This window comes from Eucalyptus grandis, chromosome 5 (assembly GCF_016545825.1).
Source record: "Eucalyptus grandis isolate ANBG69807.140 chromosome 5, ASM1654582v1, whole genome shotgun sequence".
Taxonomy (NCBI): Eukaryota; Viridiplantae; Streptophyta; class Magnoliopsida; order Myrtales; family Myrtaceae; genus Eucalyptus; species Eucalyptus grandis.
This window is the reverse complement of record NC_052616.1, coordinates 5,921,885-5,936,875: the sequence shown is the minus strand read 5'-3', so window position 1 is coordinate 5,936,875 and position 14,991 is coordinate 5,921,885. Positions and strand designations below refer to the sequence as shown.

The 14,991-nt window shown below is 41.2% G+C and overlaps 3 protein-coding genes across 4 annotated transcripts; 1 reads left to right on the top strand and 2 right to left on the bottom strand.

Moving 5' to 3' along the window:
* Positions 1-1,692: 1,692 nt before the first annotated feature.
* LOC104443682 (putative pentatricopeptide repeat-containing protein At5g47460) lies at positions 1,693-5,602 on the top strand. The gene has a single exon (XM_010057189.3). The coding sequence runs from the start codon at positions 1,811-1,813 to the stop codon at positions 3,620-3,622; it is 1,812 nt and encodes a 603-aa protein (XP_010055491.2). The 5' UTR covers positions 1,693-1,810; the 3' UTR covers positions 3,623-5,602.
* Positions 4,057-5,193, bottom strand: LOC104443683 (metalloendoproteinase 1-MMP). The gene has a single exon (XM_010057190.3). It carries the CDS (start codon positions 5,172-5,174, stop codon positions 4,086-4,088), a length of 1,089 nt encoding a protein of 362 aa, XP_010055492.3. The 5' UTR covers positions 5,175-5,193; the 3' UTR covers positions 4,057-4,085.
* A 6,152-nt stretch (positions 5,603-11,754) lies between the features above and the next one.
* LOC104443681 ((-)-germacrene D synthase) lies at positions 11,755-14,731 on the bottom strand. Of its 2 annotated transcripts, none has more exons than XM_039312435.1 (8): positions 14,526-14,731; positions 14,143-14,431; positions 13,643-14,018; positions 13,234-13,452; positions 13,005-13,143; positions 12,671-12,919; positions 12,223-12,560; positions 11,755-12,135 (listed from the first exon to the last, which is right to left on the bottom strand). In XM_039312435.1, exons 1-8 carry the CDS (start codon positions 14,697-14,699, stop codon positions 12,126-12,128), a joined length of 1,794 nt encoding a protein of 597 aa, XP_039168369.1. In that variant the 5' UTR covers positions 14,700-14,731; the 3' UTR covers positions 11,755-12,125. The 2 variants fall into 2 exon arrangements, with proteins under 2 accessions (XP_039168369.1, XP_039168370.1); XM_039312436.1 differs by having other exon boundaries at positions 13,763-14,018.
* Positions 14,732-14,991: the final 260 nt, after the last annotated feature.

Genomic DNA, 14,991 nt, shown 5'->3' with positions numbered 1-14,991 from the left:
GAACTTTGGATCTGGCGGCTACGGCGGCGAGCAAGAAGAGATTCGACTTGTGCGAGGGTCTGAACGTGATTTTGAAGTTGAAGATGTCTTTGAGAAGTGAAGAGGAAGAAAGACTGCATTGGCTTTAAGCCAAAAGCCTCAAGTTCCTATGATTAGTGAAAATATGGAAGGGAAGCATCTTGAGAAGTGTAAAAAAAAAATCCACACATACACTTCACGTCAGCACTTTTCATTTTATATTCACATAATAATTTTAATAGTGTCAAGTCCGTGTCAACAATTTTTAATGGGATGAGGGATATGTCAACAATTTTTAACTATATCAAATCCACATCAGCAAAATTTGTCATTGGGATAGCGTAAGGAGAAATTGTTGACACTTTTTAATAAGGTATAGGGACCATTTGAAAAGGGAAAAATAAAAATGAAATTAATTATTTTGAATTTCAAGTAAAAGTAGATGGATCATTCATGACATCATCCATAGAAATCATTAGAAAGTCTTCGAAGTCAAATATCCAAATAGACCCACGATACTACTCCCACAAAGTCCAAAAATAAAAATCATAAAAATCTCGTCCGCATGATGTAATATGACATGTTATCATTGGATCTCTTGATACTCTCAAGAATGGAGATATTAGGAGTGTGCAACCAGACCGGCTCACTTGGAAACAGGGTCGAGAATTGGTTCCCGTTGAAATCGATTCGGGAACCAGTTCCCAAAATTCAAAATTAGTTTAAATCTGTCCAAGTACTGGGTCTGATTAATTACCCACCTAGAAAATGGTTCCCAAACCGATTTTAGAATCAATTTTGTAAATATAGGTCTAAAACCCTATTTTCCCCCTATTTCTATTCTTACTCTTGCAATCAAACGGCATTTTTCTTCTTGACTCTCTCAAACACGCATGACACTCTTCCTTCGTCATTCCTCTTCCTCACTTGCTTCCCCCCTTATCGGCTCCCTCTTGTACCGTCCAATAGACAAGCGGTATTTGTCGCTGCCGAATTCTTGTGTATCACGTGGATTGACTCGCATAATTTCTCTTTTGTAAGAGGAGTTATGCTTGCATAAATGAGTAGTTTTATGTAATATTTGTAGGAATAAGACTAATAATAAATCCATATTTGTTACTAATTCTTTACCTTATGATTTTATTTATTATAATTATCCCTATGAATCCTTAATTTTTCATTTAGTCAAAAAGTTAATGTATTTATTTATTACAAGTGTTTAATGTTTCGATACAAATAATGAGTATTACGTTATTTTCACGCGTATTAATATAAAATTCGAAGTCATATGAGATATTGAGAGATTGCAAAATAGGTTCCAATGAAAAATAGAGTTAACCCTGGAATCGGACCAGAAAAATAGGGTGGGTCAGGTATAAGGTCCAATATAAATAGGGTCGAGTACATGGTTCAAAAAGGGGAATTGGTTATAACAGGTTAGATACAAGGTCTGGGTTTAGATCCTACCCACTTTGGACTTAATCACCCCTAAGAGATATAACTTGATGTCAAAAAAATTTCATAAGTCTAGATAAATTGGTGGTTAAGATGTTGCGTGAAACGTCTAGGTATAATTTGCCAAAAATGCTTTTCCTATAGTAAACCAATTTGGCAAATCATTATACTATGCACCATTAACAAAATCAAATGAGCAATGATACCGTGCGATGGTCGGAACATTTGTTCTTTCCTTCATGGACAAGAACCGAACCAAGGCAAGTCCCATCTAAGCGCCACGTAAATGGAAATCCAGAGGCAGCACCGAGCAATCTCCGAAAACGACCGAAGATGAATGTCGTTGGATATGTTGCTCTTGATGCCGAGGCATGCGAAGGTACTTGCTGAACTGGGTACGAGGTTCCGACACCCGCCTTCCACATCGACGCGCTCGTCAGCCTCCCGGGCCTGCTCCGTTCAAGAAGATCATGGGGCCACCGCAGCCATTGCCCAAACAAAAGAATCCGAAGCACGGGCCGGACGAGTTGATTTGTCGATGGCAGCTCGGATGCTCCAATCCAGTGCCAGACCGTGCGGGTATGATTTGGTCCGGCTCATTCGCGCCGCCACGACGTCGCGGGGTTCCGAATCGCATGGCCTACAGCTTCAGAGTCTTGCCCTGAAACGTGGGTTCGGCTCCGATGTCTTCGTGATGACTGCCCTGATGAGCTTCCACGTGGAAAAAGGCTCACTGCGCGGCGCCCACAACCTGTTCGACGAAATTCCAGAGCCGAACGTGGTTTCTTGGAATACGTTGATTTCCGGGTATCTGCGCTTTGGGCTGTTTCGGAAAACTTTGAGCTTGTTTGTTCAGCTGAACAAGTCTGAAACTTGCGTTGGTGATGCGTTCTCTGTGACGGCGGCATTGGCTGCGTGCGGTCGGTTGAGCTTGTTGCAGCTTGGAAGGTCTATCCACTCCAAGATCGTGAAAGTTGGTATGCGATGCAGTGTCTTTGTTTCTAATTGCTTGATTGACATGTACGGTAAATGCGGATGTGTTCAAGAGGCGGTACATGTGTTTGGAGCAATGTGTTATAAGGATACTATTTCGTGGAACTCGGTTTTGTCAGCTTGCGCTAGAAACCGAAACCTTGAAGAGGCATTGAATTTTTTGCAGGAGATGCCCAATCCCAACACCATCTCATACAATGAGGTAATTAATGGTTTTGCCCAGTTCGGAAACATGGAATATGCTGTACAGATCCTTTTGTACATGCCGAAACCAAGTTCATCTTCATGGAATTCAATAATAACTGGTTATGTGAACCGAAATCGATCGAGAGAAGCTCTTGATTTCTTCACGAGAATGCGCTCAGAAGGCATGGAGATGGATCAATTCACATTTTCAAGCATTCTGAGCGGAATTGGATCTTTAGCAGCACTGAGTTGGGGAATGGCAATACACTGCTGCACGACGAAGTGCGCTTTTGACTCATCTGTGGTTGTTGGTAGTGCCCTTGTTGACATGTACTCAAAGTGTGGCCAAGTGGAAGATGCTGCATTGATGTTTGACTCCCTACCTCAGAAGAACTTGATAACATGGAATGCCATGATATCCGGTTTTGCCCACAATGGTTACTTTGCCGAGGTGGTTCACTGCTTTGAGCAACTTCTTATCGATGGTATAGAACCGGACGAGATCACATTTCTCAACGTTTTATCTGCATTTTCCCATGGCGGCATGCCATCGCAGCTCGCCATGAAGTACTTGGAATCAATGATCGATGACTACAGGATTCATCCAACAGCCGAGCACGGCTGTTCCATAATAAGGTTAATGGGTCAAAGAGGAGAAGTTCGGAGGGCTGGAAAGATGATCCACAAACTTGGATTCAGCACATGGGCCTCGGTTTGGAGGACTTTGCTCGGTGCTTGCGGATCTTGTCGGGATCTGGAGACTGCGAAAATCGCAGCTGCAAAGCTGATCCAATTGGAAGGCGATGAGGATTACATTTACGTTGCGATGTCCAACATATACGCGTCTCATGGGAAATGGAGCGAAGCAGGTGCGGTTAGAGAGCTGATGAGGTCGAGAGGCGTGAGGAAAGGAGTCGGTTTTAGTTGGATACAAGTGAAGAACATCATATCGAATTCAGATGTGACTTAGGTACGGCTCGTGGATGGCGCAAGCGAACCGGAGGCAGGGGTGATGCGATCGTGGGCCTGCGCAATCCGGACAAATCTGAGTCAGCAATTTCATTCTTAGCCTTGCCTAAGTCCATCCGAGACCAATCAATTCATAGAAAAAGATCAAATTCTTTTTAAGGACAAGAACTTTTAGATCAGCTGCTATGCCAGAGTTCATGCTGAAGTTTGCATAGAACCACCTGAACGAAACAGAAAATGTCATTTCTCTACCAAGAAAATAAGAACACCATTGAAAAGAAATAACTTTTGTCGCATCATTTTCCTTTGTGAATTGATGTGTGCCAATACAGTTCTTTTTGGCTGAACTGTGTATCGGTAAAGTCGAGCAGTATTTACACTTGCTGGTGTTTCTCTTATGAAAGTTCAAAACCCAAAAGGAAAAAAGCTATAAACCTAAAGGCTGTCCTGTCCATCAATCATGCTCACAACCACAGAGGTAACATCAAATCCACCACCAGAGCCACTAACCAGGTGGACCACGCAAACCACCTCCGCTCCAATCCGCCGCCGCCACGAACGCCTCCGTTATTTTCGCTCTCCGACTCCAGCAGCGAGCTCAGCCTGAAATTCGGGTTCGACCCGTAGAGCGCCTGCACCCCCTCGACGTCGTCGATCCTCAGGTCCACCTTCCTCGTCCTCGGGTTCACCCTCGGGTACATCACCGCCTCCCGGACCGAGCTGTGGCCCAGCCCCAGGACGTGGCCGATCTCGTGCGTCGCCACTGACTCCAGATCGATCGCCACCTTCGCCTTCTCCCTCTTGAAGTCCAGCGCCCACGTCTCCGCCGCGTCGAAGTGGACCCGCCCGTCCTCCGGCGAGAACGCGTGCGCCAGCACCCCGAGCACCCCGTCGAACGGCTGCCCGTCCCCGTGGTCCCCCCGGTAGAACCCGATCCGGATGTCCGCCTTCCGGTACTCCACCGCCTCGACGAAGCTCACCGGGATCACCGCCGACCACCGCGCGAACGAGCGCCGGAACACCGCCCTCACGTCCTCCTGGCTCAGGTACCCGACCGTGTACTGCGGCGAGAGCGCGTAGCTGAGCGTCGCGGGCTCCGCCCGGTCCCACCGCGGCCGCCCGGGGAAGTACGCGTAGCGCCGCAGCGGCTGCGCGCCGTCGACGGGGGTGTCCCCGACGCCGCACCGGGGCGACATGACGGCCGATATGGTCTCGGCGTTGAGCTCGCCGGTGACGTCGAGCCCGAGGTTGGTCTGGAACGCGACGACGGCGGACTCGAAGTCGTCATCGAACACGTCCGTGAAGTCGGAGACGGCGGCGGGGAGGTACCCGAACCGGCTGAAGTACCGCTTGAGCTCCGACATGCCGTCCACCTGGGTCCCCTTCCCGGCGTCCTGGAACCTCGAGAAGTCCCGCCACGTGGAATTCCGGGCGTCGACGGTTACTACGGTTACGGTGCCCGGCGCGGTCCTGGCGGGAAAGCACGGCGGCCAAACGAGGAGGAGGAGGAGGAGGAGGAGGGCCGACCAGAAGAGCCGCCGCCATGCGGGCATAGCTTTACTACGATGTCCGGTCCGCTCCCCTAAGATATTCTCCTTATGTTGGGGATTAGGGGCTTGGATTTGCAGGAACCCGAAAAAGGGACCCGAATTTTATCCTTAATTTTCTCACATGGGGTACGGTGAATTTCGATCGTGACTTGGATGAGGTGGAGGCTGGTCGGATGCAAGCAATGAAGAGGGAGATTTGAAAAGCTAAGAAGATTCTGAACTTGCTTTATGGCTATTCATTTGTTGATTCTGGCTTTGGGGAGGGTGTTTTCTGCTTATTGCTTTGGTGGGTTAAATAGGGTATTCGTTAATTCAGTTTAATTCATATGCCAATTGGGGGAAAACGAAATTGGTATGCAAGTCGTCGCCTGCTTTCTTTCCTTTTTATTTATAAACTGGAATTCAATGATGATTAGTGGCGTAAGATAATATTATTATTCGGGTTCCTTCCCCGACTCGACTAGGATTAGGAATTCCTTGTTCATATCACTTTCAAGCGCGCATGCTTTTACTTGCGGAGATGGGCAATCCGCTTTGACCCGCTTTTTTCCGAATGGATGTTCTGTGGGACGACTTCCTCTTTTAACAACCAAATTGCACCGGAAAGAAACGTCTGCGATGCTTGGCTTAGCCGGACGTCACGCGTCATATGTATATACGTTGCACCTAAATTGAATTTCCTTCATATTCCACTACCTTTTGAAATCGAAGCTAACGTGACTTGAACCTAATAAATGTGGAAGTTTCTGGATCGCAGATTGTACATATCGAGGAATGAAACGAAGCATCATTGAATTAATGATAATACCATGTTGGGTTGATGAACAAGGACAAGGGCAATCGGTTCATCTCATCGACTAATTTATAGTGATTACCAATCTTGGAAGAGAGAGAGAGATAATTGAGGTGTTGTCTTGGAAGTGCAAGAGAGTTGAATCTGCAATGTTTGCTACTTCTTCGCAAGGCTGCCAAAATCGGAGTCATGCAATAGGTAGTGTACCTTTTTTTTTTGGTCATGAGTAGTGTACCATGTTGGAGAGGTGTCATGCCAAAGCTCGTGTGCCTCAATCCTAATAAATGCATAAATTTCCAAGTAAGGGATTTTATGTATATTGAAGAATGACACAAAGCCTCAATCCTAATAAATGCAAAAATTTCCAAAATGGGGATTATATGTATATTGAAGAATGACACAAAGTATCATCGAAATAAATGATAATACTATATCGGGGTCGACAAAAAAGGACATAAGCAATCGATTCATCTTATTGACTAAATCTATGATTAGCAATCTTGGAAGAGAGAGAGAGAGGGAGTTAATTGAGGCATCGTCCGAGAAGTGCAAGAGAGTTGAACATGCGATGTTTGCTAGTTCTTAGCAATGCTGCCAAGCCAAAGGGTCAAGAGCATCCGAAATTGGTAGGGCACCACATTGGAAAGATGACATGCGTAAGGAGTGATCGAACGGACGGCCAATATTTCCATATTATCTTATATTTCTAGACCGAGGGCGCTTTCGAAGTGGAGGGGCACGTCGCGGAATCTTCTCCCCTCAAGAATATTTTGGATTGTATGGGGACCCAAACTGAGGTCAATTTCGGGACGCAATTGATTAAAACGGGATTTTTATTGTGGCCGAAATCAGGTGTCGAAGATTAATCTAAGGCCGGCGGTTGTGTTTCTTTTGTCCATATAAGAATAATTCCTTTCCCTTTCAATGGTCAAATCCCCTCTCCTTCCTTGCTCTCTCCCCCAGGCACACGGCACGCACGCATCGTCAGTTGACGTCGAGACTGGGAGAGCAGGTTTCGACATTGCCTTGTTTTTTTTTTCCATTTGACCAAAAGATGGTAGAGAGAGAGAGAGAAGCCATCCGCGTTCGACGATCTTTTAATGGTCTAATTCCCCAATCAACCCTCAATTTTAGGTCTAATTTCGATTCCATCTCGAACTTTTTTTTTTTCATTCAAATATGGTCCTAACTTTTCGCTTTAGTTTTAGGTCTGCCTTCATAACTGAAAGATCGTCACTAGTTTCTTCAATATCAAGGCTTGTTAGAGGTTCGCTATCAGAACTCGTGTCTTCATCAACGCCTCTCACCTTCTTATGAAATAATATCATTTTCTTGATGTTGATAATTTTTGAAGAAATCAGTGAGGATTTTTTTCAATCATTAGCAGATTTTGTCTTAGATTGAAAGTTTGAAATATCTTTTTTAGCTAAAAAAAATTGGAACATAATTGAGATTGGATTTAATATTGGGGTTTGTTTAGTGAATTAGATAATAATTAAATACATGATTACAATATTTATGCACCGAATTCATTTCATGTTGCTTTGTGATTGTTGCGCATGATCTTATTAATTTGTTATATACAAAGACTGTGATAGTAACGAGAAACAAAGCAGTCTACCGAGAACAAGGAGACCTCATATTTGCAATAGTCATTTTTCTTTTTTCCTTCTAAAGGAAAAAAAAAAAAGACTTCCCTAGAGTCGCCCGCCGGTAGCTTTCTTTCTTCTTTTTTTTTCCCCATTTTCTTTTACATTTTCCTTTTTTTTTTCTCAACAAACATGAGATTATGTAACAAATGAAACACATAATGTTAGAGAAAATTTTAAATAAGGGCCTAAAGTGCTTTCATGTTCTTAAATAAGATTATGAAGTAAACTTTATTCCAAATTATAACTTGAAGTGGCCATATTAGTCTCAAAAAAAGGGTTTGAAGTGAATATGATTATTTTAAATAAAGACTTAACTTCACCGACCACAAAAAATTCTGGCCGATTAAGTATATTTTCGTTCAAACACAATTTAAATTTAAATTAAATTAGATTATTTTTTAAAAAGAAAAAGTATAGAGGGAGGGAACTGTGGTAGCCACCTCATAGCTGGTGGGGTGACGGCGATGGCCAGCAAGGTCATTGGCCCTTCATTGGCTCTTTATTTTCTTTCTTAAAGTTTTAACTTTTTTAGTTTTTTTAAAGAAAAATAAAAAGAAAAAGAAAAAGAAAAAAATTAAAAAGATGAAATTTCCCTTCACTAAATAGTGAGTTCATATCATTTTTTTGAGACTGATATGATTATTTCAGACTTTTATTTGAAATAAGTTCCACTTCAAATTCTTACTTGGAATTTTCCCCTAAAGTTGTTCACTATTTTCCTTCTCTCTTTCTTTTTATTTTCCTCTTTATTTTATTATTGCCTTTCAATCTATTTTGAAAACAATTTATCTTTCCCTTTTTTCCCCGAACTCAGCTTTTGAGCATATGATTGCACTTTTGTTCTTATATATTTCCAAATCAAACTCAAGTATGATAAAAAATTGTTGTATATTTCTCATACCTTAAATGAAGAAATTACTTATTTTGATGCTATTATCAGATATTATAACACTAATGTTTTTTCAAAATCAATCATAATCTTGATTGAATGATAATTTGAAATAGCTTCATAAATGTTATATTTTTATTTTGTTAGCCGAAATAAATTATAATCTAGCCAACCTTGTTTGTTATGTAAGGCAATGTGGTAAGAGCGGTTAATGAAATACAAAGAGTTGCTTGTGATATCTAGTTATGTCCTAAGCTCTTAACTCGTTGGCCTGAGTTTTTGGATAAAGATAAGTCCAATTAGATATATTAAATGGCTTAAATATGAAGGTATCAAGTTTTTTTACTATACTTTACAATGATACTTGTGTTGCACATGCAGACTTGTACATATAATAGGACATTCTAAGAAAGCGCCTCTAATTGAATCGAACATATGCCACACACGCAATATCGTTTATGGATCACCGGTGATTACAACTATAGTCCTTGCCTTTTTCTTCCTATGGGGAACGCTCTATGTTGCCTTGGCCCCTAATATACATACAATGTCGGCTACATCCCCTAGTCTTCCAAGCTAACGATGTGGGCTTGATTCCCCTACCCGCTCTATTCACAAGAGGAGGGGTGTTAAGCGCAGTCCTATGAGTTTAGACCACGATGACAAATGGTTTTGCGATCTGATTTAACATAGGACCATATCAAATAAGCAAAGCAAAAATTCACTGGGAGATTCTTTTCCCAACTTTGTTTTTCCTACGAAAAGTCTTATGCTAAGGGACCAAAGTTGGTGGTATAAACTAAGGGTGCACTTACTTCACAAATATTGAATGATTTAGAAAATACTTTACAAATAATGGTCATTTGTGTCGCCTTGAGAAATGAAAGAACGAAAAGTATGTTCGTGTTTCAAAAAATATTTAGATATAAATTTTTTGAAATAATGAAAATAATTTTCAATTACTTATCATTTCAAGCGATAGAAGAGTTTATTTTTAAGAAAATATTTTTTGAATAATTCATTTTTTGTGAAATAAACGGAGCCTAAAATGGTTTAACGATTCCATGCGATCTTATGCTCCTCTATGCTGTGTCAAACAAGAATGATTTTGAATAGGCCCAAAAGGAAGAAAATAAGAATGATTTTGGATCTGCCAATTAAACAAAAATTAAACATTATGACACAAGGTTACCATGGTTGAGTTATTAATGGTGGGTTGTATTTTCCAGGAATCAAACAACTTTCAATTAAATAAATTAGAGGAAATATTAGAATTAAAAATGTAAAACCATTTCAGCGAAAAGAAATTATCACTATTGATTTACTGGACAAAGATCCTGTGGAAGAAGGGCTGGCCCTTGAACAGGCTGAAGATACTAGAGTCAGGCTTTAGCCCAAGAAGTAGAGGGCCGTCTCGGGATTCATCCCATTTTCTAAAGCAATGAAGGTTTTCCCGCCAAAGTTGGAAAAAATTATTTTATGCTTAAAATATTATGAAAAGACGTCACATGGTTGAAAACGACTTCAAATATCCAAAAAAATCAATTAAAAATAAATGTTAAAATGTTGAAAAGAGAGTCTGAAATGAATTTTGTTTTAAATAAGAGCTAGAAAATAATCAACTTAGTAATAAAGCGCCGGCGAGCATGTGCATTTCACATGCCGATTTCGAAATCATAATCAAGGGCATTTTTGTCCAAAAGACAATGACAAAAAATATACTGCATGGATACCGATTGATCGTCTCATAAAATTTTCGCCTCAAAAGAAAAAAAAGAAGGGAAATTTTCAAATAATTACCTACAAGGAGGTCATTTTTTCAAAAGAGCGCCTAGAGTCGACTTTATTTCATATAAGAGCCTAAAGTAATCAATTTAATCTCAAACAAAAGCTTGGCAAGCATGTGCATTTAACAAGTCAATTTCCAAACCATGATCAAGGGCATTTTCGTCTAAATGCTTTTTTTTTAAAAATCTTTTTCTTTGTTCTTTTCTTTTCTCTCTTCATCTTCTTCTCCCTTCTTCCTTTCGAAAACTCTCCAGTCAATCTTCTTTAAGAAAAATAGAATGTCCTTGAGGGACTATAGTCTCTAGCTTAGCTCAAGAGTGCGCAAGCTCTCAGGATCGAGCTCTAGGCCTCTAGGCCCAGAAAGTGGTGGGTTATGCTCGTGATGATCTGGTTGTTGTCCTTCCTCGGTCGACTCACTTCCGCCATGAGCTCGCCCGAGTGCCTTTGCTTCTGCATCCCCGACCGCCTAGCCGACTCCTTGTTCGACTCCATACTCTTCTTTTTCCTCTGGATCCGTAACAACTCATCTCCAGAGCTTGAGCTTTGAATCTGAGTGATGATGGTGGTTGTTGTTCCCAAGGAGGAATTGGAATTCCCGCTCAAGGAAGCCAGCGTAATAGTCGAATCCTTACACCCGACTCGCAAAACACCAAATTAGTGAGAAAGAAAAGGAACATCGATTAATACCATTTCAAATTATGATTATATTTCAAGATTTAAGTCGACTAGAAGAGAAAAAACACATAGGACCCACATCCTAATGATGTTTAGCTAATTCAGAGAGCGTGCCAGTAAAACTTTGGATTCTTTCCAAGTTTTAACAAAGGCTGATTTGAGTTTTGCTGACAAACTAAGAACTCGGCAGAATGGAATGATCTAACCGCGCCTTCGACTCCCAAAAGGCACAACGAAGTCCCATTAAGACACTCAATTAGGCTGAGGACGAGGTAGGCATAACAAGGATCCGCAGTCCAATGCATTTCTCATTCACTCATTCCGCGAAGCTCCCCACCATGGACGTGAGAAATTAATATTTCAACACTGGGACATCACACAGAGCATGCCATCTTCTCTGAGCTGAAACTTGCATTTCCTTCCATCGTCTACAGTTTATTTGGATGAGTTGCAGAACCATTGTTGCATTGTTTCTCGAGTCAGTGTCCTAGACTTTTCAGAGAATCGACTTGTCGTTTACATAGTTACAATGCTATTTTCTTATGCCAATGCTTTATGTAAATTATATGTGAATATGATTATGTTCAAATGTTGTCGTTGTGGACATCAAATTGAGGTCTCGAAAAGGCCAAATTGGAAAGCAAAAACAATTGAAAAAGGTATTGAAGAAATGATGTAAATTTTCACTTTTTGGTTTTTACATGGACGATACCAATTTTCCACTGACAGATCTGCCGAATAGGTGGAAAGAATATTCATGTCATGCCTCTAAAGAAGCTTGCCTTGTTATTGTGGACATGGCCTTGCCATAATGATCATTAGAGAAGCATTACACGTTACATCATTTCTCGATAAAATCACACCCACACAAAAAGCTACACAAAAAGCTCTTCCTCAGAATGCTTGTGATCTTAACAGTATCATTACCACATCTTAAGCACTATTAGAAAATAAACAAGCTCCATCTCTTGATCCTATATTCAGGAATACAATATAAACACAAACTACTAAAGCATCGGAATTTCCAACTCTTGGAACAACTACTTCTGGTCGATTTTCCTCTTTGTTGAAGATCTTGATAAACTAACAATTCCCATATAGTTCACAACCGCTCCATCGCTTGTTTTCCTTTCTCTTGCTTCTTTCTCATGGCGTCTTCATTTGCCGCTGGACGAAAGAAATGCATGCCATCAATCTGATTTCAAATCTTTACGTAATGAGAAGATACGTCACACGATCTTTAAGAGACGTTACCCGTAATCTTGCTGAGTTCCTTCTTGTGCTCCTCTTGAGAGATGTGACACTGGTAAGGGGCTAATGAAGAGAGATGTCACGTGATCTTTGAGCGAGGTTCCAGAATGGGTGTAGTTATCTCCATTGCTATACAACACATGAATCACTCGTGAGAGATTGAGAGTTCGCATTAGAATTGGCAGTGGAACTACGGTCGGACGAAGAAACGCCTCATTAATGTCCTTCCATGCATCAACCACTCGTTTGCGCAATTCCTTTTCGGCTTCCTGCTCCGAAACGTTGTGTTCTTTCATGAACAACTCCACTGAAGATGCTACGTGTCCCCTCTTTTGCTCAAACTGCACGTTGAACGATAGGGTGTTATTATATTGACATTATTTTTGACTAAGGGGTGGTTGATCTGATCTTATTAGATTATTGGAGGATGATAACTTTTTTTTTATCAAACCTGGTGAGAGGCAATGTCATCCATGAGCCGACAGATGATTTGTGAAGCCTTCAAGATCTTGCAGTCGCCAAGCAACCATTCAAAAGCATGTTTCGTGACCACATCGCCCATTCCCACAAGCGACGTGATTGCTAACATTTCATAGCCAGTTGTTAATAATGCAAGGGGCATGTACTCCTCTAGTGTTGGTGTGTAGTTGGTATGGAACCATTTGGCTTCATGAAAGTACACTCTCGCTTGCTTCTTCATCTGAGAATTACATATAAACAAGAATGTTAGGGTATCTATTTAAAAATTGTGTTCGTTGCATGCAAAGTTTATCCATGATGCTTACGGCTTCTTTCGCATAGGTGAGGCGGTACGATCTTCCCTTTGTGGCCACTTCATTCCCTATTGCATCATAGACATTGAGAAGCACCTTGTACCAAGCTTGCATATACTCTGGTAATCCGTCCATGGCATCAACATCCCACCTATATTCAAGTCCCCAAAAACATGACACACACGGCTCTTTATGAAATCAATCAAATTCAGAAGTTTGAGAAAAAGAATGGATTACAGACTTCTCAATTGCTTCTGTGAGGATTACAAGTTCTTCCAACGTGCCGTAGATGTCGTACATATCATCGAGAATGGATGTTAGAGCGATCACTTTGGTGAATATATCTCTGGCCACGGCAAACTCCGGCTCAAAATATGCTCCTGAGATCCAGAAGAACAACTCCACAATCCTGTCTCTAGCAAATGGGAACTTCGTCGCAACATCTATATCCTTCCACCACCTATGATTGAACATATAGGAGTGAAATCGAAAGTACTTTTGCTTGACCAATTCATATAGTTTAAACTCCTTTTTCTTCTCTTGCAAAAGACTTTCAAAACACTCTTTAGAAGGGTAAATTGGAATTAGAAGAGTAAACCTCTGGTCTGGAAGCTAATTCTAAATTATGTTGTCACATGAAGTTGATTAACCTTGTAATATTGCCGAGTTCCTTCTGGTGTTGCTCTTGCAGTAAGTTGAAATCTAATTTAGCCAAGGCAAGCAAGACTTGGTCATGTGAAGGCTCCTCTTGGTAGAGTGGAACATAATACCTTGCCTCAAGCCTTGGCAAGCCCTTGTGAAGTGGCTGCCTTAGGGCACGCTTCACTTGTTTCGCAAGACTAGTGCTTACTTTGCTTTCATTGATTGATTCAAGGTGAGTAATAGCAAAAGGAAGTGCTTCTTCCAAAATAGAATCGCCGTGGCACCTTAAATGACAAGCTTCATATAGGCTTAGAAGTCCACGTACATCGGTGATCAGCGATTCTCTAAAGTTCCCTTCGCTATTCTTGAATTTGTTAAAAACCACTGTGCGACCAAAACCAATGTGGGGAAAAAAGATGCAGTATATTAGAAATTAGAAAGATGACATGCCTAGTCTTGTTTCTCCTAATATTTGACTTAGCAGCAGTAAACTAAATTTAAAACATACCTGATGAAACATTATAACCTCGTTGTCGTAGTAATCGAAAGATAAGAGCGATCATGTGAAGGTCATCACCCTTAAAATCTCCATGCACAAGTTGAGAGTAACTTTTATGGATTTGTTCTAATTGCTCGTCTATTTCACGTTTGAAATGGTAGAAAATTCCCAAGCGTTCGATTTGATCGATCAAGGGCAGCACTTGTGAGGGCTTATTCACGGCATCAGTCAGCATCTTCCTCACCTCTCCTTTCAATCCCTCAATCTGTTCCTCCGCTCTTCCAACGTACTTTAACTCCTGCATATGTTATATACGCTACTTCCAATAAAAGCAAGCATGATACACGTGTATTTATTCGCTCATTCACATGACCATATGAGAAACTGCTAACCATGGAGTTGGTGGGAGAAGCATATACGAGGAAGTAATCGCCCCATATGCTTGGATGATAATCTGCCGAGCGGCGCTCAACCACGCGGCTTGATCCTTTGTTCGGAGAAGAAGATGGAATTGCTGAAACTGGAACCGACATATCTCCCTTTTTTTGTATGCTTCGTTGGTGCATATCAGGCCAATACACAAAATGAAGACCAAGGAGTGGCTATTTGCATTGTGGAACATCACTACTTGATGACTATTTATAAAGGGAAAACGACACAAATGGTTCTTAAACTTTGTCTCAATGTGCAATGTGTTTCTAAACTTTTGATTTATTTCTTGTGGTTCTTAAACTTTAGCCTAACGTGCAATACGGTTCATGAACTTTTACACAGTTCAATGTGATTCCTAGAGTTTTGGTACATATTCAATTTAGTCCCCAAGTTATATAAAAATATTCAATGTTGTCATTGAACTTG